This window comes from Panthera uncia, chromosome B4, assembly GCF_023721935.1.
Source record: "Panthera uncia isolate 11264 chromosome B4, Puncia_PCG_1.0, whole genome shotgun sequence".
NCBI lineage: Eukaryota > Metazoa > Chordata > Mammalia > Carnivora > Felidae > Panthera > Panthera uncia.
The window spans coordinates 54571853-54597724 of record NC_064809.1 but is presented as its reverse complement, the minus strand read 5'-3'; the positions used below and the strand labels follow the sequence as shown (position 1 = coordinate 54597724).

General features: G+C 35.2%; 1 protein-coding gene across 2 annotated transcripts in view; it reads right to left on the bottom strand.

Moving 5' to 3' along the window:
- Nucleotides 1-97: 97 nt before the first annotated feature.
- The window catches only part of ETNK1 (ethanolamine kinase 1), a 66738-nt gene continuing 40963 nt past the window's right edge, over nucleotides 98-25872 (bottom strand). The window contains exons 5-8 of one of the 2 annotated variants that reach the window (XM_049625188.1): nucleotides 23266-23349; nucleotides 20955-21115; nucleotides 6194-6267; nucleotides 98-5626 (exon numbers count right to left, since the gene is read on the bottom strand). In XM_049625188.1, the coding sequence (XP_049481145.1) occupies nucleotides 5575-5626; nucleotides 6194-6267; nucleotides 20955-21115; nucleotides 23266-23349 (371 nt within the window). In that variant the 3' untranslated portion in view covers nucleotides 98-5574. Of the gene's footprint in view, nucleotides 5850-6193; nucleotides 6268-20954; nucleotides 21116-23265; nucleotides 23350-25872 lie in introns of both variants that reach the window. The other variant, XM_049625187.1, reaches the window with a different exon arrangement.

Below are 25872 nucleotides of genomic sequence, written 5' to 3'. Positions count from 1 at the left end.
ATATATAGTTATACAATAACTTTGAAAAGTCTTGTTTTCTAACCCCCCAAAAAAGAAAATCCACCAAAATAAGTTGAAAGAACAACAAGATTTATGGTACACTGCAGTTAGAACCCAACTTTATTGTTACAACCAATTTTTATTTACAGAATATAAATCTCTTCAAAAAGATACATTCCTTCATTTAATCAATGGTAAAAGGCCTTATTAAGCAGAAATAAAGCCTAAACATCACTTATATTCAAACAGAAATACAAACACCTTCATTAAAAGTTTATGAACATACAGCAAAAATGTATTTTTTACGTAAGCAGTTACATGAATGAGGCTGTTTTTTTATTGTCTTCACTGGCAACCCCATTTTTATCCACAGAATAAATTTTACGCTTAAATTAACAGTAGTAAAAATGTAAAAATTAAATTTTAAACATGAAAATATGCAACCAAAAACAGGAAGTATCTCCATTATCAAACAGATTGACAAGTTCTCAGACACTCAGATACTTTCTGAGGCATATCAAAACACCTACATCAAAATTTGCATTCATCTGAGAGGTATCAATACATTTTCAGTGCTGAGACTATTTGTAGCACTTACAGTATATACAAAGCAGCATTATACTACTATGGTTCACATTTGATAAACACAAATTTAAGGTTTATGCCACAATTGCCCAATTCAACATACAGCTAACGCAGTGACAATTACTCATTTTGTTTTTTCTTCTGAAACTCAATAAGGAAATTATCACTTAAGAACATGGAATAATGCCATGTCTTATTTCTTATGATAGCAGTATATTTTAAAATTCAAACACTTCATATCATGGAAACTTCACCCAGCTGTAAAAAGGTTCCTAAATACAGTACAGTTTAACTTTCCTCTTAGCAGATTCTACCAACTGAGTTACTTTAGTACACATAACTAACAGGAAACTTCTTCAGATTATTGGACAGTAAGATCTCAGTGTGTCACTACCTAAAAAGTAGCAGCACACCACAACCATGGCAAGTAAATATTCTTGCCTCCTCCACTGTGTTTCTGGGGTTTTCTCCAGGTCATGAACGCTGGTTTACATGGAGATCAATGGGTCTCAACCTATCTCTGAACATTCCTTTATTAAGAGTTTTGAAATTTAATGAAAACAATTCCAATCAGCAGCGTTTTTTTACCTTTCACTAACTAGTTCAAATACAATATGTAATGTTTTCAATTTTTATAAACATCTTGTGTTTTGTTACAGTAATTAATGGTATTTATACCATTAATGGGTAAGATGTAAACAAAAATACGCCTATATTTAGGGATTAGGAGTACTTTACAGAGCAATTTTTCATAACCAGAAAAGCTGAACGATTCATAATGAACAAAGATTTTATTTTAACCTGCTATCTGATATTATCTATAGCACAGTAAGTGCATTAAGTACAGGAGAAAAAAAAAAAAAGCAGATCTTAGGACAGAAACCTAAGAAGTTGAATTTGGGATGACTGAAACACAAAAGGGAATTTTTCTATAAACACTCATTTTTATCCATTCAAATAATTGAATCTTCTGTCCATTTCAAATTATCCAAAAATGAAAGTTGTTAATGTAATAATTGGAAATATCTAATTCATTATGTAAGATACCTTATTAATTTCAGTTTTCAAGTATTCAAGTAATGCAAACCCAAGCATTTTGTTTTACAAGAACACATTTACAGACTAAGCTTCAAAGATAGGGGAAAAATCATTTAAAATAACTGATATGCTTTTCTTTCCAAAGACCTCTAACCCAAGACATAACACTATAATCACACACGTGATATATATAACTGGGAAAAAAAGGTGGTTCAATAACTAATGTCTTAAAAAAAAAAAAAAAAGGAAAAGAAGCAAAACAGATTACCTTAATATGTTAGTTTCCAATCAAAGGACATTCTAAAATCAAATGAACTAAGGAAGCAAAATCAGAGCATATCAATTCTGAAATAAGGAAAAGGCTGTTTTACCACATACTTATAATTCATTTCCTTTGTGCATATTACTCACATTTGCTTTTTGAGGAAATTAGTGCAAATTGCTCCCAATAACAGAACTCTCGTCCTAGCATAAAGCACTGGTAACTCTGTCTATATCAACTGAATGACTGATTAATATTAGAAGTTTAAGTCTGTTATCACTTTGGAATGCATATAAAATGCTTATTAAAAGCAATTTGAAGCAGAATATCAAACTGATAGTATTTTCATATGTACTATGAAGGAATTTAAAAATGGTACAGAAAGCTTTGTGTAATATAAAAAAGAAAAACCTATATATTTAAAGTGGAACTTTTTAACTTTTCACTGAGAGTGCTTGGGGGAACTTTTTTCCTTTAACTTCCTTTATGAAGTTGAAGTAAATATTTTCAGTCCAGCAAAAATGAAAATAGCACTATGTCATTAAAAGATTACTCATTACTTAGGTCTTTTCTGTCTTTTACAATCCTGTAATGAACAACTTTATATTTATAGAAGCCAACTGAGATATGTTTAAGTTGAGCTAAGAGCTATTATTTATCAAGATCTCATACATACAGGATTTAGATTCACAGATACGTAAAATGTCAAGGTTTGTTTGGGGGTTTTTTGGTAGAAAAAAGCTAACAACCTTGAAAACAGGAAAGGGTAATACTTCAGTCTGCAATCATCACATTATATTTTTAATTTGCTTTAGCTTAGAATCATGACTCAAAGAAAGGAGCTCTAGAGTGTATTAATTTACTGCTTATAGCAATCTAACCTCACAAAAACTAATGGCCAACTAAAGAATGAAGAAAAGTCGTATTAGGCACTGAGAGGCTAAATAAATAAGTAATGACATTGACAAAACCTGATAAACCCTATTTCCAGTTCCTCTTGCTATCCCACTATGCAGCCAGAACTTTTGGCTACTTTGAGTCTAAAACCGAAGAGCTGAATCATTTCCTTAACCCCCCCCCCCCCAAAAAAAAAATAAAACTACAAAAGGGAAGAGAATGCAAAACAATACACAATCTCATATGCAAGATACAATTCACACTAATTTACAAATGTTTATTTACACTGTTTTATATACATTCCAGGCAGACCTAGTTGAGTTTTTGTGCTCATGTTGATCTCAAACGACCATGTGAACAGTATGATTTACTACCACATCTCTTTGATTTCTGGAAAATCAAGTGGTAGCATGGGGTCAGGAGGGAAAAAAAATCAAATATTACTGGTCAGGTAAGATCATACAAGTATGTAAGGAACAAAAGGAAAAAAATGTGGAATTTTGCTTGTTAAAGCATCCAGGCCACTATGGTCTATTGACTAACAATGAGTACACATGAATGCCACTTCTCTAACAACCATTTTCATATTTACAAAATGAACTTACTACCAGCTGAGTTATTAGGTAAGGCATTCAAGTTCCTTAGCTTAACATAAAAAGGCAACAGACATCTCAGCAAGCCACAGGACAAATTTTAGAGGAAGTTTTTCCTTTAGGTTCCCTTAAATGGTCAATAAAAAGGGAAGCAATTTTGAACCCTATTATTAGGCTGCAGCATGATACCAAAAACCTGGGAAGGTTTTGGAGCATCACAAAGGAAGTGGGAGCATCACAACTCCCAAAAATTAGCCATAGAGTGAGGAAAATATCTTAAATATCTTATTTTGTTTCCAACTCCCACTGCACACTCCTAGGGCTAAAGTGAGAGCCTTTATTCCCCTTTACATTCACTTCTAATATGAATCTCTCGAAGAGTACCACAGCTAGCAGCTATGCACAGTCTACCAGAAAAGGCTCAGTGAATCCCTATTCAAAATAGTTTGAAGAATATGGAATAAAGTAGAAAACTGATCTTGTCTCCTCTCATACACACAGTTCTCTAAGTTATACACTGTTGCACTTTAAGAAGTCAGAAAGCAAAAAATCAAGGGTATTACATATTATTCATTGTCCTAAGAAAATGTTCCAACCACAAATAAAAATTCCACCAAAAACAATTTTTCAAGTTCACTCTAACATTATGTAAAAAGCTACTGTTTAATTGGTTCCATTCATTTAGTCAATTAGGTAAAATTCTATTGATCCTTTACTAATACGGTTTAAAAAAACAGAAGTGAACATTTATAACACTGGGGAGGTAGAAAACAAATCTTAATCTAACACTGTTACAGACACAAGCAGATTTTAAGATTCTATTTATGTAACTAGAATTTACCATTTAAAATGGCCTTAAGTGTTTCTACTTACTTTATTAGCTTTAAACATCTTGAGATAATCCAAGTATTTTAAAGCACTTATCTGAGAATATAAGTCATTTGGAATAATACATCAAACTCCCCAGAAGATTTCTTAGAGGATATATTTGTAGTTGCATATTCTGAATATGCAGATTCATTAAGCCAACTTTGTACATGGGCACTTATGTGACCAAAGTGCAAAGCTTGTCAGACTAATTTTCTAAGTTAACCATGACTGCTCATCCCCACACAGGGGCAGTCTTCAAAACTTGAAGCCTACTTATCGCAAAGATCTAACTTCCTTCCATATAATAATTACCACCCTCTCATTCCCAAACAAAATTAAAAAAATACACAAACAAAATCAAGAGAAACTAAAACAAGATGCCCTCCTACCACAAGTATATCTGCTTAATTCACATTTTGTTATATCAGATTCTAAGTGTAGTAGATCAAAGTCCTAACTAAATGTTCCTTATTTCTTTCTTTTAACTGCTTCAATTTAGTTCTCTGAACCTGCATATATCATGTAATCATGTCATTCTAAAGACATGGAGCAACACTAAAACATGAAATGAAATTGTAAGGAATGAATATGCAAAGGTAAAAAAGAATATCTAAATGATATTTTCTTGTTCCCAAGTATGATAACTCTATCTTTGTTTCAAAAATTAGCATTTGTTCTACTAGCTAAACAGACAAAAAACACAGAATATTTCATTAAGTAAAACAAAATTTTTGGTAAAAAACAATATGATACAGCCAAGTTTTAAAAATAAACTAGCAACTTAAATGACCATATTTAGTATGTGAAAACATTACTTAATGCAGATTTTGGTAATACAAAATCATATCTATTCCAGGATTATATGGTTAATATTTATACTGCCAGACTATGTAAGGAAAGGAGAATTTAAAGATAGATTCCACCCCCCCCAAAAACACTATCCAATATTCAATTCAAAAAGATGTACCACTAAGCATAGACAGTAAATGCAGTTTACCCTCATACACAGAAATTTTTCTATGAACACCCTAAGTTATCTATACCAGTATCTGGCATTTCAAGACTGAATGATTCATATTTCTTACAGTGTATCGAGATAAAAAAGTTACACTGAACACTTAGAATGTTTACTAAAATTAATATTAAAGTAAAACTTAAAAAAAAAAAGTTTCTCTGGAACATTTTCATTGCTTACACTCAACCAACAGATGAAAGCAGTCACAGAATTATGTTAAGTTTATAATAAATAATTCACATAAACAGAGATTAAATTATCAAAGAAAGGATTAAACTGACATCTTTATACCTTTTTGCAGATTTAACAAACTTCTAATCCACCACACACTGATAGCAGTAGGTGTACTTCTTGACATCGTTCAGTCTATTTAAAAAATAGATTGGTTTAGAGGCATAATTTGTAAAGCAAGATAACCAAATTAAACAACAGAATTTTAACAAATATTGGCTTTTCAAAATTTCTTAAGATTTCACAAGCATTGTTCAGCTACTTGAGAATAATCAAATCTCTTCTTTACTCAGGCACTTTTAATGCGGTAACTTCAGGCTTCATTTTAAAGTATTGGTTAAAACGAACAATTGCATACCTAGTGAGAAATGAATAACAACAATTAATCAAAGGTGAAAATCTTAATCCTTCCTTCATTTTCCATTCACCTTTCTAAGATGATTTTTTTTTTTAAGTTTTAAGATTTTCAAAGGACATATTTTTGGTTTACTGCACCACCTACTGGACACTTTTCTAATAGAGTATTTAACAGATTGGTATACCAGATTTCCTTGCAAACCAATTATTAAATATATGAAACCTTTAGAAGATTTGACTGAAAATAATAATAACTACAGTGTACCCCATGAGTTCTACACGTACACCAAAAACAAACAAAAAAAGTAGAGACAAATGTAATGCACAGAGCATAATTAAACTTACCCAAGGAAATCAAAGTCAATAGTGGAGTATTTGGCTTGAATCAAAGCCCACAATCCCCAAAAGAAATGAGAAGCCTAAAAAGGAGGAAAGAAAAATCAAGAATTATGGTAATACATTTCTTAATAAAACAACTGTCAAATAATTAATGTTCTTTTTCTTCAACTCCATGCTGAATACAATCTTGATGCTCTGTCTAAAAAACAGCAAATACTGAGCATACAGTTATCTGGATGACTACCTATGTCCACACCAAAAGACATTATAATATGTTTATAACCTCTTAAGAAAATAAAGCCCAATTCCTGTAACTGCTTTGTGGAGACAGAGTTCAGCATCAGTACTAATAGATGTTGGTTAATTATTTTTAATGATTAAAACTGCCAACAGGCTTTTCCTATAAAATACAGGATTATCAAAGGACTTTGGCTTTTTGACATAAAAATATAAACAAAAGGGAAAATCCAAATCTCAAAAATGAAAAATATATTTAAATATGAAAAATGTTCTAGACATGCCAAACATCTCAAAACAATTTTTACTGGCCCAACAATTTTCTATAACCAACCATAACATACTGTAACATGATTTTACCTACGCCAGACAAAAATGGGTCTTAAGACTTCAAGAGAAAAACAGATGACTGTACGAACTATAAAATAACTGCTATGTGTGTGCTTTACAATCTATTTCCAGTTAAACAAGAAAATATCTTAAGATTCGAATATTAACTAATAAAACCTCACTTCCCAAGAAATAGTCAATTCTAACTAGAAATATAGCTAGAAAAAAAGTCTTAAAGGGTTTTATTTCAACTAAATTCCTTATAGTAACAACAAAAGGTATCTCAGAAAAAAAATTTCCTCAACAGCTGTGATCTTGGTATTAAAATAATCAAACAACCCAATTGGGTAGGTAAAGCAACACAATGAATGAGGAAGGATTCTTAATTTGAATTGTGAATTGGGGGGTTTCAAGTCCAGGTTCTGTCACTAACTCTTTTTGCAACAACCTTCAGTAAGTCACAAATTTTTAGTGTCAGAATTATCACTTATAAGATAAGAAACTATTAGCCATTCTGTATTCCACACAGGATTGTTTTAAAGATTAATGGAGGGGGCATCTAGTGTGTAGGTGGTTCAGTATGTTGAGTGTCCAATTCTTGATTTAGGCTCAGGTCATGATCCTTGGGTCATGGGATCCACACTGAGTGTGGAACCTGCTTAAGATTCACTCTGGAAGTCGCCTGCATGGCTCAGTTGGTTAAGTGTCTGACTTTGGCTCAGGTCATCATCTCATGGTTCAAGCCCTGCATTGGGCTCTCTGTTGTCAGCACAGAGCCCACTTCAGATCCTCTGTCTCCCTTTCTCTCTGCCCCTCCCCTGCTTGTGCTCACACTCTTTATCTCTCAAAAATGAACATTTAATAAAAAAAGATTCTTTCCCTCTGCCCCTCTACCCCCTACTCGGGGGCCGTGAAGGAAGGAAGGGAATTATATATATTGTGGGAAATAATCTCACTGACCCAATCAAAGGAGGGACACGGAGACTCGGAGCACAGTGAAGCAAGACTTTAATCAACATTCTTGCAAGAGCAGGTGTCTGACAGACAGGCACACTCGGGGCAGTCACAGCAGACAATTTATCTCCTAGTGTGCAACTTCCTCCTCTGGATCCTCACTGGCTGAGTACTACAGTGATTATAGCCTTACCCCATCACCTATGCCCATCTAAGGCAAAAAGTAGTCTAATTGGAATAATGTACATTTCCTGAGGTGATGCACAGACTTTCAGTCCCTCTGTTGTTCTTTGGTTCATGCTCACTGCAAAACCTGTAAAAGTAAGCCTGCGAAACGGAGAAGGGGAAGAATGGGGAAGTGAAGTGTCCAAGGGTTTGGCACTCATTATGGGGGGAGAGGGGTTTCATATATATGTCCAATAGGTTGTAAACCTACTATTAACTAGACAGCACAGCTTTTATTTGGTATTTCTGAAAAAGAATCATCTCCCTTACTTCATACACACACATACACACACACACACACAGAGATGTCTATGAAACTTTTAACCTCTAAAGATCTCTTTAAAGTATGTTGTTGTAATGATATCCATTTAAAAAATATTATCACACTTTGCTTCTAACTTCCTCAAAAAATCACTAGCAGGATATATAACTTCCCATCAAATACAGATATAGAAAAGAATAAATATTGTAGTAAAGAGTAAACAGCTAAAGTCACATGCATATGAAGTCTAATGGTTAATTAAACAAAATTTAAGAAAAGCTGAGCTCTGGAGTCAAATTGCAAACATTATTACCTATATGACTTTGAGCAATTAACCTCTCTGTACCTTTGTCTCCTCACCTGTAAAATGCAGGTGTGATATGATTTATAATGAGAAATAAATATTTGGTCTTTATCCACTGTCTCTGGCTCACAGTTCCCCAAATCCTTGGAATTTTCTAAGCATAACAGCAATGGGAACATCTTTTTGTTATAATATTTGGTCTTTTATCATAAGTTCCTGAAATAGCTCCAGAACAATAAACATAAAAGGAGTATCTTGTTATTCAAAACAAGTCCCTTTCAACCACACCTGAGTTTTGGAAAGCATCTCTAGATGAGAATTGGTTGCCAGGGAAACCAATGAGATGATTAGAGGGGTGGGCATCTCACAACCTCCAGGGAGGGGAAAGGGGAGAGAGACCAGAGTTCAGTTTTCAATGCCCAATGTTTTAATCAATCTTGCCTATGTAATGAAGGCTCCATATAACCCAAAAGGAGAGGGTTCAGAGAGCTTCCAGGCCTGGTGAACCAGAATATATCCACACGCTGGAGGGTGGTATACACTATCCTCCTCGGGAACAGAAGTTCCTATGCTCAGGACCCTTCTAGACCTTGCCCTATGTACCTCTTCATCTGACTGTTCTGTATCCTTTATAACAAACTGGTAAACATATGTAAATGCTTCTCTGAGTTCTAAATGCCACTCTCGCAAATTAACCGCACCCAAGTGGGAATTTTGGAAACCTCCGATTTATAGCCAGTGGGTAAGAATCACGGGTAACAAATGAGACTTGCAACTGGCACCTGAAAGAGGGAACAGTGGAGTGAAGTGTCGTGAGACTGAACCCTTAACCTATGGGATCTAACACCTATGGAATTGCAGGACACTGCTGAGAATTGGAGAACTACTTAGTGATGTAGAAAAAACACACATCGGAGCCTAGTATATATATCTGGTATATAACAAACATTCAATAAAATGCTAATTACTATAATTATATAAAATTAGGATAAAAATATAAAAACTTTCAAAAATGGTTTTCTGAGGTGCCTAGTTGGCTCAGTGGGTTAAGCATCTGACTTCAGCTCAGGTCATGAGCTCACAGTTTGTGGGTTAGAGCCCGCCATCTGGCTCTGTGCTGACTGACAGCTCAGAGCATAGAGCCTGCTTCAGATTCTGTGTCTCCCTGCTCTCTGCCCCTCCCCAACTTGTGCTCTTGCGCGTGTGTGCATGCACACTCTCTATCAAAAATAAACATTAAAAAATAAAATAAATTATTATAAAATAAAATAAAAAAATAAAATAAAAATAACATAACAAAAATGGTCCTCTTTCTACCTGAGGAAGTCCCACATATTGAGAAATGAATTATGAGATGAGATGTGCTTCCTTCTTTTTAAAGTCTAAAACAGTGGTTGTCAACCCAGGGGAGGTGTCTGAGACTCAAAACTATTTCCTATATGGCACAAAAACAGACACTCAGATCAATATAGGAGAATAGAGAACCCAGAAATGGACCCACAGACATATGGCCAACTAATCTTTGGCAAAGCAAGAAACAATATCCAATGAAATACAGTCTCTTCAGCAAGTGGTGCTAGGAAAACTGGACAGAAACGCAGAAGAATGAACCTGAACCACTTTCTTACACCATACACAAAAATAAACCCAAAATGGATGAAAGAGCTAAATGTAAGACAGGAAGCCATCAAAATCCTCAAGGATAAAGCAGGCAAAAACCTCTTTGACCCTGGCTGCAGCAACTTCTTACTCAACACATCTCCAGAAGCAAGGGAAACAAAAGCAAGAATGAACTATTGGGACCTCAACAAAATGTAAAGCTTCTGCACAGCGAAGGAAACAATCAGCAAAACTAAAAAGGCAACCAACAGAATGGCAGAAGATATTTGCAAATGACATACCAGAAAAAGGGTTAGTATCCAAAATCTATAAAGAACTTATCAAACTCAACACCCAAAAAACAAATAATCCAGTGAAGAAATGGGCAAAAAACACGAATAGACACTTCTCCAAAGAAGACATCCAGATGGCCAACTGACACATGAAAAAATGCTCCACATCACTCATCATCAGGGAAATACATATCAAAACCACGATGAGATACCATCTTACACCTGTCAGAATGGCTAACATTAACAACTCAGGCAACAACAGATGTTGACAAGGATGCTGAGAAAGAGGATCTCTTCTGCATTGCTGGTAGCAACACAAGCTGGTGCAGCCACTCTGGAAAACAGTGTGGAGGTTCCTCAAAAAATTAAAAATAGAACTACCCTAGGACCCAGCAATTGCACTACTAGGTATTTATCCAAGGGATACAGGTATGCTGTTTCGAAGGGGCACATGCACCCCAATGTTTGTAGCAGCACTATCAACAATAGCCAAAGTATGGAAAAAGCCTAAATGTCCATCATTGAATGAGTGGATAAAGAAATGGTGTGTATACATACATACACATATATATATACTATATGTATATATGTACATATACTATATGTATATATATACTATATGTATATATGTACATATACTATATGTATATACGTGTATATATATGTATACACACACACACACACACACACACACACACACACACACACAAGGAGTATTACTCGGCAATCAAAAAGAATGAAATCTTGGGGCGCCTGGGTGGCTCAGTCGGTTAAGCAGTCGACTTCGGCTCAGGTCATGATCTCGCGGTCCGTGAGTTCAAGCCCCGTGCCGGGCTCTGTGCTGACAGCTCAGAGCCTGGAGCCTGCTTCAGATTCTGTGTCTCCCTCTCTCTCTGACCCTCCCTCGTTCATGCTCTGTCTCTCCCGGTCTCAAAAATAAATAAAACGTTTAAAAAAAAAAAAAAAAAAAAAGACTGAAATCTTGCCATTTGCAACTACGTGGATGGAACTAGAGGGTATTATGCCAAGCGAAATTAGTCAGAAAAAGACAAATATCTTATGACTTCACTCATATAAGGCCTTTAAGACACAGATGAACAAAAGGGAAGGGAAACAAAAATAATATAAAAACGGGGGGGGGGGGGATAAACATAAAATACTCTTAAATATGGAGGGCGCCTGGGTGGCTCAGTTGGTTGAGCGTCCAACTTTGGCTCAGGTCATGATCTCACAGTCTGTGGGTTCGAGCCCCGCGTCGGGCTCTGTGCTGACAGCTCAGAGCCTGGAGCCTGCTTCTGATCCTGTGTCTCCCCCTCTCTCTGCCCCTCCCCCACTCTCACTTTGTCTCAGTCTGTCTCTCAAAAATAAATAATGTAAAAAAAAATTTTTTTTTAAATATGGAGAACAAACAGAGGGTTACTGGAGGGGTTGTGGGAGGGGGGTTGGGCTAAATGGGTAAGGGGCATTAAATCACTGTTGCACTATAGGATATCTAATTTGGATGTAAATTAAAAAAAATAAAATGTAAAAAATTAAATAAAAATAAATAGTAAAAAAATTAAAGCAAGCTCCAAACTCTGAGCTGTCAGAACAGAGCCTAACATGGGGCTTGAACTCACGAACCATGAGACCATGACCTGAGCCAAAGTCGGATGCTTAACTAAGCCACCTAGGTACCCCAACGGTGTATTTTTCTTTAACTTTCTTACATGAGTGTTGAATTTTTCAGTAAGGGAAAAAATTATTTGGTTTTGTTTCAGTGCTGTGTCTTCAAATACTGATGATAGCAGTATTAAAGCCCTTACTCTCTTGCTATTTAAAAAAAAAAAAAAAAAAGGGAGCGCCTGTCGGTTAAGCGTCCGACTTCAGCCAGGTCACGATCTCGCGGTCCGTGGGTTCAAGCCCCGCATCGGGCTCTGGGCTGATGGCTCGGAGCCTGGAGCCTGTTTCCAATTCTGTGTCTCCCTCTCTCTCTCCCTCCCCCGTTCATGCTCTGTCTCTCTCTGTCCCAAAAATAAATAAAATAAAATAAAAAAAAATTGTTTAAAAAAAAAAAAAAAAGGATCAAGTATATTTTAACTTTGGTTCTATTTTTGTTTTAATAAAACACTGGATTTAAAAAATATATATTTCTTGTAATACTATTAATATGCTACTTGCCTTCTTGAATATGTTAACATCTGCAATGATGGTTTAAAAGCAATGGTGGGTAAAGCTACTAGTACCTTACAATATGTCAAGGCAGTGTCACCAAACACACACACTCACATCACCACTACACACAGTAAAAGACTAGTCTTGTCTGTGTGAAGAATGTCCTTTACGAAGCCATTGAAATTATTAATTTTATTAAATCTCTACACTTGAGTACACGTTCTAATATTCTGTGAGATGGTGTAGGAAAGTACACATAAAGCAGTCTGCTATACACCCAAAAGAGGAAGGTTGTTTCAAGGAAAAACATTTATGACTGAGTTGTGAGCTGAACTTGCATATTTTTAATGGAACATCATGTTTACTTGAAAGAACAACTGACATTCGAACCACTTATTAGACTTGGGCATTTGGCAGATATTTCTCAGATACAAAAAAGAGCACTTGTCATTTCAATGAAAATAATTGACAGTATTTGTTGCCAATGATACTCTTCAAGTATTCAACCTAAAATTAGAACTTTGGAAAATTTGTATTTGATTCTGTGAGCCTACCAGCTTCTCAATACAGTATTTAAAACTTTTCTGATGACACTGATTGTGATATCAGCAAATGTGATATTTTTATATCATATAATGAGATGTATTAACATCTGTAAGATCTATACAACTCAATGAATCAATATTTCCCAAATAATACTGAATGGTGTTAAAATTACAAAATCATGCACTACTGAAAGAGCCATTCAAAGTGCAAAGTAAATCAATGGATTATAATATAATAGAATACGAAAAATTAATTGATGTTTTCTGACTGCACATTGCAACTAACCTTTAAGAAATAACCACCTGTTGAGTTCTGGTGATGTATCAAAGAGAAAATCCACAATTATCTGAAAAGGCAATGTACTCATTTCTTCCAACACGTGTGTGACACAGAACTTTCTTTGTATACTTTAACCAAGCCAATATATTGCAACAGATGAAATGAAGAAGTAGATATAAGAATCTAATTTTTGGGGCACCTGGGTGGCTCAGCTGGTTAAGCATCCGACTTCGGCTCAGGTCATGATCTCGTGGTTTGTGAGTTCGAGCCCCGCCATCGGCCCTGTGTCAGGCTCTGTGCTGACAGCTTGGAGCCTGGAGCCTGCTTCAGATTGTGTCTCCCTCTCTCTCTGCCCCACCCCTGCTCATGCTCTGTCTCTCTCTGTCTCAAAAATAAATAAAACATTAAAAAAAATTTTTTAAAAAAAGAATCTAACTTTATTAAGCCAGACATTACAAGGATTTGCAAAAGTGTGAAATAATGCCATTCTTCTCACTAAATTGTTTTTTTGTTTTGGAAAAATAGTTATTTTCCATTCAAAATGATGTTTATGTTAACAAGTTTATTATTTTTTACTTAATAAATATTTTGAATTTGTTTTAATTTTCAGTATGACAAATACTGATAATTAACTGAAATAAACAAAAGCTCATAGATGTCTTCAAAAAAATCTTGAGGGATGTCTGGGTGGCTCAGTTGGTTGAGTGTCCAACTCTTGATTTGGGTTCAGGTCATGATCTCAGGGTCATGAGATCAAGCCCCATGTCTGGCTGTGGGCTGAGCATGAAGCCTGCTTGGGATTCTCTTTCTCCCTCTCTCTCTCTGCCCCTCCCCTACTTGCACTTTCTCAAAATAAATAAACATTCAAAAAAAAAAAAAATATTGGGGCGCCTGGGTGGCTCAATCAGTTAAGTATCTGACTTTTGATTTCAGCTTAGGTCATGACCTCATTGTTTGTGAGTTCAATCCCTGCATCAGGCTCTGTGCTTCACAGCACAGAGTCTGCTTGGGATTCTCTGTCTTCCCCCTCTCCCTGCCCCTCTGCCCCTACTCTGCTTGCATGCTCTTAAAAAAAATCGGGGGGCTGGGGGCTCCTGGATGGCTCAAGTTGGTTAAGTGTCTGACTTCACGATTTTGTGGTTTGTGAGTTTAAGCCCTGCATCAGGCTCTGTGGTGACAGTTTGGAGCCTGGAGCCTGCTTTGGATTCTCAGTCTCCCTCTCTCCCTGCTCCTCCCCTGCTTGCACTCACGCACGCGTGCTCTCTCAAAAATGAAACAAAAAACATTAAAAAAAAAAAATCTTGGAAGTGTAAAAAGAAAATCCTGAGATGAAAAAGTTTGAGAACCACTAGTTTAAATCACCTAGCCATATTTAAAGTGATATAAAAATCATCTGTAATCTCTTATCAGGCCAGTTCTGTGAGTAGAAAAGACTGCAATCGGAAAATTCTACACCTAAAAATAACATCAAACCAGCTCTTCCCGCCATTTCAAGCAACGTTCATTCATATACTAGTATAAAATAACTAAACGGTTCTACATTAGAGATGCACTACACACAAACTTCACAAAAATCCCACTTTTTGACAGGCAACACCTTTTGTAGGATGAAAAATGAAAAATTTATATACATTAGACTCTTAAATGGATGAATCGGAAATGCAGGAAAACAGCCCATTCATCATTTCCCCAAAATATCAAAGAAAATACTTAAGTCCTAATAAAATAATGTAATAGTCTATGTGATTTACTTATACTCTTATTATTTCTTTCAAATTTGGAAGTTATAGATATGTAAGTCTATTAAAGGGCATTTTAACTTCTAGGCTATTGTTCTGTATAGAAGTTGTTTGTATGACCTGTCATGCATTTCTGACAGCCTCACAAACACAGTCGGGGGGGGGGGGGGGGGGGACTCAGTTGGCTTATTCTGTATCTGGCCTCAGGATCAGAACTGACGCTTCTGTTCCTGACAACAAGAAGGATTAACAAGCCTCACCTTCCTCCTTGAGCCAGACCAGGCTGGCTCAAGGAGGAATGGATCTGGGAGGGATGAGGAATATGCAGAAGCCCAGGCTCCTAAGATTGTGAGATATGATAAGAGAAACAGAGAAAAACAGCATAGCTCGGGACTGCACGGAGGCAAACTTAATGACTAACCATAAGTCACACAAGGGTAATATAAATTGCCCTGGCAGGAATAGCTTGTTTGAAGTCCCACCTGAGGGGAGGATGCTCTGCCCACAACCTTTTATCAGGACTCCCAACTGGGCTATTCACCACGGGGCTTCCCTAGCAAGAAGGTTGGATGTTATGAGTACCTGACTTGGTGTACTAACCCTTCTTTGTTCTTGTCTATACTTCTCTCCTTCCTTGTGTTTACTATAATTGTTTAATTCCTTATATTCTCTTCCCCTTATAATTAATAAAGTCTCCCTCCACAAAGCCAGAAGTGCATCTAGTGTGAATCATATTACTGAGAACAGGTACCCATCTCTGTGGCAAAGAACAATTCAAGGCTTTATAAGACAAACAAGTAACTAAAATGAATCTTCAAACTGGTTTCTGAAAAAACCTAAAAACTGGTTTCCTAAAACTAACATTTTCTTAGAAACAATCCAAAGTCTGCAAACAATGTGTCTAACAATTAAAAAACCCATATGTATACTCTATTTGATTTTATAATACAAATGCCTACTTTTGTTTACCATCTCAGTATTAGTTAATTACAATAAACAATCAGCAACATATGAAGTCTTTTAATATTTACAAGTCTACTCACGCCCTCAGCAGTAAATATTTAACCAGCCATTCATTAAAAAACATCTATATCCTAATCTTACTCAAACCTCTTTTCTCCACTTATCAAATCAGCTTTGTATATGCTGTCTTCATGACAAGTGATCAAGGAAGGAAGGGTCTCAGAGGAGGAAACAGTATATAAGACACGTCTATAAGGAACAAAAAGAATGTGCCAGAGGATGCAGGGAAAAGGGCACTCTAGGGAGGAAGAAATAACTTACACAAAAGCATATAGGCTTCAAACATGGAATGTACAGAAAACAAGATGACTCTGCTAAAGCAGAAGTGGAGGTGGGAAAGAAGACAGAATTTACAGACTGCTATCATTTGGATTCACTCTGTAGGTCATGGGGAACCATAAAAATGGAAGAGACATACTTATATTCATGAATTAGATCTAGTTATTAAAAAGATTAACTTTTTAAATGTACAGGATGAAATATAGACAGGAGAAACTTGGAGGCAAAGAGACTAGTAGAAGTTGACATAGGTGAGAAATTAATGGCTTAATCAAATGTCACATAATTAAGGAGATATGGCTGGAATTGAGAGAATTTTAGGAACTAAGAGTAACAGAACTTGGAAATAGAAAAAATTGATAATGAAGAAGAGGAACACATGACATAAAAGAAAATTACTTTTTTCCTGATTTCAGAATACAGCAACTACATGGATGATATTTAATTAAATCAAGACAGAAGAATAAATAATGGAACAGAGGACAGGATGCATGAAATAAAATTCAAATTTGGACATACTGTGGTCAATTACTAATGGTATCCTGGATGGTGGCAGATACTGATCTTGAGATCAACAAAGGGAAAAAAAAAAATCAACTTGGGATCATTAATAGGAAGTACAATAAAGTCACAGGACTAGGGGCGCCTGGGTGGCTCAATCGGTTAAGAGTCTGACTTCGGCTCAGGTCATGATCTCCCGGTCCATGAGTTCGAGCCCCAAGCTGGGCTCTGTGCTGACAGCTCAGAGCCTGGAGCCTGCTTCGGATTCTGTGTCTCCCTCTCTCTTTGCCCCTCCACTGGTCATGCTTGGTCTCTCTCAAAAATAAACATTAAAAAAAAAAAAAGTAATGGGATTAAATCATCCAATGGAAGTATTTAAAGTGAAAGGAGCTGGGAGAACCCAAAATCAGGATAATAGGAAACACCAGTATTGTAAGAGGACTGGGAGAAGAGGAAGAAAAGGAGGAGCCAGGGAAAGAGACTGAGTAGGAAAATACAAAAGAGAACCAAGGAAGAATGGTTATCACAAAAATTAATAAAGAAAAATTCTAAAAATCAATGGTAAATACTGTCAAATGATTTTGGCAGAACAAGTAAGATAAACACTGAGAGTTCAAACTGTATTTAGTAATTATGTCATTATTGGTAACCCTGCCACGAATTATTTTTTATTTTTAGAATAGTGAGGGGAGAAGACAGATTGCAGTGGCCTGAGGAGTGCATGAAAGATAATAAAGTAAAAAGACAGAAGGTTTGCTTTTGTTTCCCCCTACCTTCCCAATTATTTATCCATTCCAACACTTGAGATTGCGACAGACGTTTACTTAATTACTGTGGGGTGAAATTAAGAGTTGGTAAGAGAATTATGTAAACTGGGCTAGCTTAAAAAAAGAAAAAAAACTGCAAAAAAAAATCTTGAAAAAGAAAGGCATACAGGGACGCCTGGGTGGCTCAATCAGTTAAGTGTCCGACTCTTGATTTCAGATCAGGTCATGAACTAATGGTTCATGGGATCGAGCCCCCATATCAGGCTCTGCACTGACATCAGGGAGCCTGCTTGGGATTCTCTACCCCTTCCCTGCGTGTGCATACATGCTAAGTAAATAAATATTAAAAAATAAAATAATAAAATGATTCTTTAAAAAATGAAAAGAAAGGCATATACATCAAATCTCAGGAGAATTAATAATCTCAAGTAAGAGGGGCTGTGAAGCCAAATGTGAGCATTCATCTAAATTCTGCTATATTCTTTCTATTCTAAAGATAGCAAGAGAGGCCCTGATGCAAGAAAGTAACCCACCTCTGGAGAGAGTTGTCAAGAACAGCACATAAAAGAGGACTGCAGCACAATTTAAATAAAAAGAGAAATTCAAAACAAAACTGGCTTCATACCTGGTTCTCAATGGTTTCTTAATGAGGAAAAATCGGAAATTGGTAACAGACTCTCAGAGAATAAACTGTAATGTATATGAAAACTAAAGATTATGTAAATTAAGGACATGCTAAATAAGGAATACTATTAAAAAGGTATCGAAGTTTTATGTCTCATTAACCATCCTTCTGTTTTTTCTTGAAGTTTTTATTTATTTTGAGAGAGAGCACATGCACATGAGCAGGGTAGGGGCAGAGAGAGGGAAAGAGAAAATCCCAACCTGTGCTAACAGCACAGAGCCCGATGTGTGGCTTAAACCGTGAGATCGATCATGACCTGAGCTGAAATCAAGAGTCAGACGCTTAACCAACTGAACCACGCAGGTGTCCCTCATCAACCATCCTTTATTCTTTTTCTGTAAGACCTTCTACTGATCATGACATTTCATGAATGTTTGCTGTACATTTCATGTATTCTTTTTTCTTCTTATTCAGGTTAAACTGTGGTGCCTGGGTGGCTCAGTTCATTAAGTATCTGAAGTCGGCTCAGGTTATGATCTCACAGTTCTTGAGTTTGAGACTCGCATCGGGTTCCATACTGACTGTGCAAAGCCTGCCTGGGATTCTCTCCCCCCGCCCCCCTGCCTTTTCTCGTTTGTGCTCGCTCTCTCTCAAAATAAATAAATAAACTTAAAAAAATAAAATAAAATCAGGTTGTTTGTTTAATCAGGTTAAGTAAGTTTCCCTCCAATTCTAATTTGCTATGAATTTTAAACAGGGATGCGTGTTAAATGTTATCTAAAAAGTATTTTGTACATATTATTTGCCCTTCCAAATTGTAAGTACTTTGAAGCAATGCACTGTTGTATTCTTCTTTTAATCCTCCAATCTACATGACCTAGAGTAGTAAGTACTAGGTATCTTATTAATGGGGATTATAAACAACTTGATAATCAAACCAGAAGTAGTTATTTTTCAATACCATGATATATATACAACCGCAGTATCCAAAGCTGTTAAATTTTTATCATCAAAAGTTTACAAAAGAACCCAAGTTAGCTAATAGTAAACAGTGTTTTTGTTTGACTAATCAATAAGCTATGTGGACTTTCTGTGGAAATTAATGAACTCAATGCCTTAGGAATAATTTACGTAAATAGGTGCATGAAAAAATATAAATTATAGCGACAATAATATTCCTCATATTAATATAGACAGTGGCTAAACAGAACTATGTAGGTAAATTTTGAAGTTTATTAAGTAACGTCATGAGAAAGAAAACCCTACATTCTCTACTTTAAGATCATGCTTAAATAAAATAAATGGGAACAGCAGGCATCCTAGGACCAGCTGGAGAGCAGGCCATTAATTTAGCCAACAGTTCACTGAAAATAGATATCAGAACAGAAGATGAGTCAAGTTTCTGCACACCCTCTTATTTCAGATGTATTCTGAATGGCTCTGGGAAAATGCTGCTCTTAAAACAATGCAAAAAGTACACCCATGAGCCATCAACAGGGTTTATTTGTAAAGACAACATAGCAAATATTCCCCATGTGAATTGTACCAAATTGTATTAAAACTAAGAAGAAACAGCTAAAATAACTTCAACCTAGTATTCAATTTAATTGTGTAACACCTTAGCTGAAAGCTCATTCTAATTCATCACACCACTCTCAAAAGATAATTGAACTCTTTTTTAAAAAATAAATGCACTCAAGAGTACAGAAAAGTGGGTCTTAAAAATAATAATAAAGCATTAACACATCAAAGAAGCTGGAAATAACTAACTGCTTATCAAAAGAAGACCAAGACAAAATACTAGGTAAGTTATGAAAACATAATTCTATTCCTTCCAATCTACTTTTATCATCTTAACAGTAAGATGTGATGATTAAATGTACTGTGGAGGGACACCTGGGTGGCTCAGTCGGTTAAGCGTCCGACTTCAGCTCAACTCATGATCTCACTGTTCATGAGTTCAAGCCCAGTGTCAGGCTCTGTGCTAACAGCTCAGAGCCTGGAGCCTGCTTTGGATTCTGTGTCCTCTCTCTCTTCCCCTTCCTCATTCGTCTGTCTCTCAAAAATAAACAAATATTAAAAAAAAATTTAAATGTACTGTGGAAAACCTCGTTTCCCATAAATCTTTCCTTGATTATATGTTTTTTGTAACATAAAGAGAATAGATAGAATATAAAAAACTGCTTCACAATTAATCCTAACTCTAGCTAGAATCCATTCATCATGTAATTACTGAGCACTTACCATGTGGGTAAGGCACTGTTATTTTAGAGGTTAAGAATAAAATAATGAATAAAACAAAATCTCTGTCCTCAAAGCTCCTTAATATGGGAGTTGTAAAAAAAATCATGTTTTGTCCTAATTTTGAACAAAAATACACAAAAGATGATGAAAATTAAAAAGCTTTTTAGGGGCATGTGGGTGGTTCAGTCGGTTGAGCATCCGACTTCAGCTCAGGTCATCTGACAGTTCCGTCAGTTCAAGCCCCACATCGGGCTCACTGCTGTCAGTGCAGAGCCCACTTCAGATCCTCTGCTACCTCTCTGTCCCTCTTCCCCTGCTCCCTCTCTCTTGAAAATGAATAAACATTTTTTTTTAAAAGCTGTTTAAATTATATTAAGAATCTTTCATTGTTTATATTTAAACTTACCAATGCAAACTGATTGACCTGAATGAAGAGTATTTCAACCTCCTTTTCAGTGACTTCAGTCCCAAAGCCTTTATACTCTTTGTAAGCTTCAAGGTAAGAACGCAGCCACTGGCCCTGTAGTTGTCTGTCTGGATAGAGACTATAGTCTACATCACTCACACCTGAAATGGAAAAAAGGAACACTAAAACTTTTAAAAACACGGTATCTCATATATACTTGAATAATTCCTAAAGTAATCCTAAAATAACTAGATGTTAATAGCATTTATTAAAATAAACCAAAAAATCTAACGTACTGAAACTTGAATCCTAATGTATGACCTGTTTCATTATCATAATCAATTCTCATTGCTTCAATTTCTCCTCAAAGTGTGAAGCTTGAACCACCCATATCAGAAGCCCCAAATCTTCATTCTAACAAGCACCTCAGGAGATTCTTAAGCACACTAATATTTAGAGCATTTCCTAGAACTCCAGCTCTAAAAACATTTTTACCATTACTCACAGGGTAAGAAATACATTTTACATTGAAACTTTATACATTCTCCTGGTACTAAGTTCCACAAAACAATATTTACCCTAACTACTCCTTCCAACTCAGATACCTTCTATGTCTTTTCTTTTCCGCTGCTTGTTTTAAAATAATCACCCACCAAATCTGGTTTTAAGATGTGCTATTTGAAAAAGAGTAACCTAGGGGCACCTGGATGGCTCAGTCAGTTAAGCATCCAACTTCAGCTCAGGTTATGACCTCGTGGTTTGTGAGTTCAAACCCCACATTGAGCTCTGTGCTGATGGCTCAGAGCCTGGAGCCTGCTTCGGATTCTGTGTCTCCCTCTCTCTCAGCCCCTCCCCTGCTTGTGCTCTCTCTCAAAAATAAACATTAAAAAAAAATTTTTTTTAATAAAAAAAGAAAAAAGAAAAATGAAAAATAGTAACCTAGAAAATAAGGTTTATACTATTTTGTCTACCCCTCAGTGTTCTTCATGAGTTGGTCCAAACTTCACTTCTCTGGTCTTGTAAGTCCTATATGCTCCTCCATGAGTTTTATATCCTACCAACATGTACACTCACCTTGAAGTTTTATTCCTCCTTCCTGCAGTGCTTTACTTTCTCTTCTATCTGCACATCTCAAATTCTACCTAACTTGCAAACTTCAGCTCAATTTCTTCCTATACAAAATCATATTAGGATCACCAGAGCTTCCTCTTTTATATCTACAGCAGTGATGACCCATTATACTAAGATGGATATGGTGATATCTCATTATATGCACAGCTGCTTTCCCTTTTAATATGTATAGCACATGTGTGGGGATATAGGATGTATATGAAAGGTCTGGTGTAGGGAAATAACTGAAAACACATAAATTAAAACCCTCTCCAACTTCTTCCCAGTTTGCTAAGTATATGTAAATATAAGAATGCATGAATGGTAACAAATACAAATTCAGCAATGAAAAGTTCCTACTAGGTATAAATCATCCAAGAGAATTTTCTAATCTTTAGTTTTAGAGCATTTCATGTTTCTAAATATAGTCATAAAATGTATTTTTAAATTAATTCCTTTTAACATAAAAAAACCTAAACTTTTATACTTGACAGTGATAAAAGATTAATTTTCAGGGGTAAAATGACAAGGCTTTCCATTATTCATAGCCAAAGACAAAATAAAAAACAAATTATTTAGCTTCTTAGTTGTCCAACATTCCAAAGCTCACGTACAAAATGGAAACAACAAACGCTTTTAAAGGATTAAAAAAAAAAAAATGCAAATCTAAGTTCTCTGTATTTTACTGTGACCTTTGGTGAGTTACTTTCTCCATGTGTAAACTGTTATATTGTTGTGGAGGGAAAAAATGAGATTTATGAAACACTCTGCATTATGTCAGGTCTTAATGTTAACCACAATGATTATTTATTATTTTCCTTAAAGGATTAGGAAAGAGTCATCTCTTCTCTTTCTTCTAGTAATAAAGAAAAAACTCAGTAAAGGGTTAAAAAATGTTGTTCCTACTCCCAGGTGAATTTCCCTAAAAATAACAAACAAAAACAATTCTAAAAGTATCATTTCAGTTAAGCCTCTGACTCTTGATTTCAACTCAGGTCATGATCTCACAGTCTTGAGATCTAGCCCCACACACTGGACTCCACACTGAGCATGGAGCCTGCTTGGGATTCTCTCTCCCCCTCTTTTCTCTCTGCCCCCTCAAAATAAATAAACATTTAAAAAACAAAACAAAACAAAACCTTTTTTAAGTATCACTTCAAAGTTATACATGTTGCTCCATTAGTTAAGCCCTGGATTTTACCTGCAAATTCATTGAAATGATTTCCGATATCATATGCCAGGTAGTTGTATCCAGAATATTCATAATCAATGAACTGTACATCACCTATGTGAGACACAAAAAAAAAGACATAAGAAATCATATACAAGATCAGAAAATCCCTATGCTATTTGTAATTAAATAGCTTCCAAAATTTTGTCTCATTGTATGTGCTTGGTTACATGCACTTGTGAGACAATACAGGGTAAGGCTGTGAATTTTATGGCAATGAGCTTTACAAAATTCAAATTACATATCGTCAACAGCTTGTGAACATTAATGTCCACTTTATTAAAGAAAAGTCAAAGTATAATTCTCCAAATTCAAACAAAAGCAAAATATGTCTTTCACCACAAGGGGGCATCGGATACTTAAAAACTCAAATTTAATTAAAAAATAAATACTATCTTTGGAAATTGTTAATAACCTGTGCAATTTTAACAAACCATGATACTCCAAAAGTGAACAGACAAGCTACTTTACATATACAAATCAAATATAAACTTTAATAGACTTGAATTCTGTGAACCCTGCAGTTCTGCTATAATATTTGGTCAATTTAACGATATTCCTAATTAAAGAAATTAGTTGCTATAAACTCATAGTTTCTAGGAATGCTACATAACTAAAATTTACAATAGAATACCTGAGCAGCATTAAGTTGGTTGTTTTATCTTTTAAAAAGAACAAAGGAATAGTTGCGTGTGAACTTTTTTTAATTTGAGAGATTTTTATATAAGCTAAATTCCTATTCTAAATTAATGCTAAATATATATGTGTATTTCATTACATTTCTCCCAAGATAAAAGGCAAAGTCTACCTGTCCTGGGGAAATACTCCTGCTCAGGAACTTTCATTTTTGAGTACTAAGTATAATAGAGGGTTTGTCTCAAAGATACAGGTCTTTTTAAAAGAGAGACGAGAGAAAGTTTTTGAAAGAGAGAAAGAGCTAAAGAAATTAAAAAAAAAAAAAAATCAAAATGGGTCACTGTCGACACCAGGCATCACAAACTCAAAGGCTTAAGGAGCCATACAGTTAAAATGGATACACGCACAGAGATGGTTGTAAGAACAGTTTCTAAGAGGCTTATATTGAGAAAATGCATAGCATATGCCTTAGTTACACTGTCTTTTAAACATCAAACTGAAGTAACAAAACAAACTCCTGGTCCACACACTCTGGAATTTCCCAAATAAAAGAGCTTTGAATGATACTATCTTGATATGGATATGTATGTTTAATTTAGGGGTATATGTTGATCATATTCAAACTCAGAAAAAGAATTACATGACACAAAAATATCATGGCAAATGGCATATTTTACATAAAAGCAAAAAAAAAGTCTAATGTAGCAGCATTTAATATATTAATCCTAAACTTGTATAAGTACTAGTCAGGTCTAGAATAAATTAAGTGAGCATCATCAGAATATCAAAGCCCAGTTAATTAAAATCTATATGCATACTGACGAAATAAATATAAGGTTCTAAAATGTTGGTGACTACAATGAATCACTGCTTTGAACCACCACAAGTATTATAATCTTGAATTCAAAAAACTATCCCACAGAAAGTCTTAAAGTTAATCAAATCACTTTACTAAATTGCAGAATGGGGAGGGAGAACATGTTTTAAAGTTTGTTCTGGGTAACACTGGTAATAAGAGGGTGAATTCCACCATCACAATAAAATACTCTTCAGCCATGAAAAAAAATTTTAATTTTCAAAAATTATTTGATGACCAGGAGAATTACATGAAATGCTACATGAAAAAAAGATACAAAATAGTAAACACAGTGATTCAAATTATTAAACTATGCCTAGAGATAGGGAAAGAACATATAATGCATAGGAGAAAAAAAGATGAATGGAAATTAACCAAAACAGTATGTTTCAGCTGGTTTCATTACAGGTGATAGACAAGTGACCTTTTTCCCTTGTATTTTAAATTCTTTACATTAAACATTACTTTTAGGAGGAAAAAAACCCGATAGTTTAAAAAGATTAAGATGAATTCTCTAAATAAAACTGTCAATAGATGAAGAGACTAAACCCAATGATTTTGGATATACCTATCCACCCAGCCTTTAAGAAATCAGGATTCAAGAAGATTCGACAAGTCGCACAACTGAGCCAACCAAACAGTTTTATACATATTTTTTTTAATTGCAGCTGTTGATTGCTTTAACTCTTTAGACACAAATTCTTGTAGAGCTCATATTAACTCTTACATGCCAATAAAAATACACAGCCCAGTCCTGAAGCTTACTTTTGCCACATAAACAAAAGCTTCAATTTCAATTTTCAAAATTATATTTAGAATTTGGCAAATATAGTTAAAATGGCAGGTAAAAATCCCTGCTTACAAATACAATTTAAATAAGACATAGATCATTTTAACAAAAGTTAAAATCTGTTTCAGTATGAAAATTTTAGCAATGACTGTTTGTAGTAGCATTAATTCATTAAAACTAGCCTTTATTTTTAAATGCAATGTTGAGTTTATAAATAATGAAATTTAAAAAATAAGAAAATGAAGCTAACAAGATACAGATGAGGCTGTTACCAGGCTCCGTGCATGTGAACAAG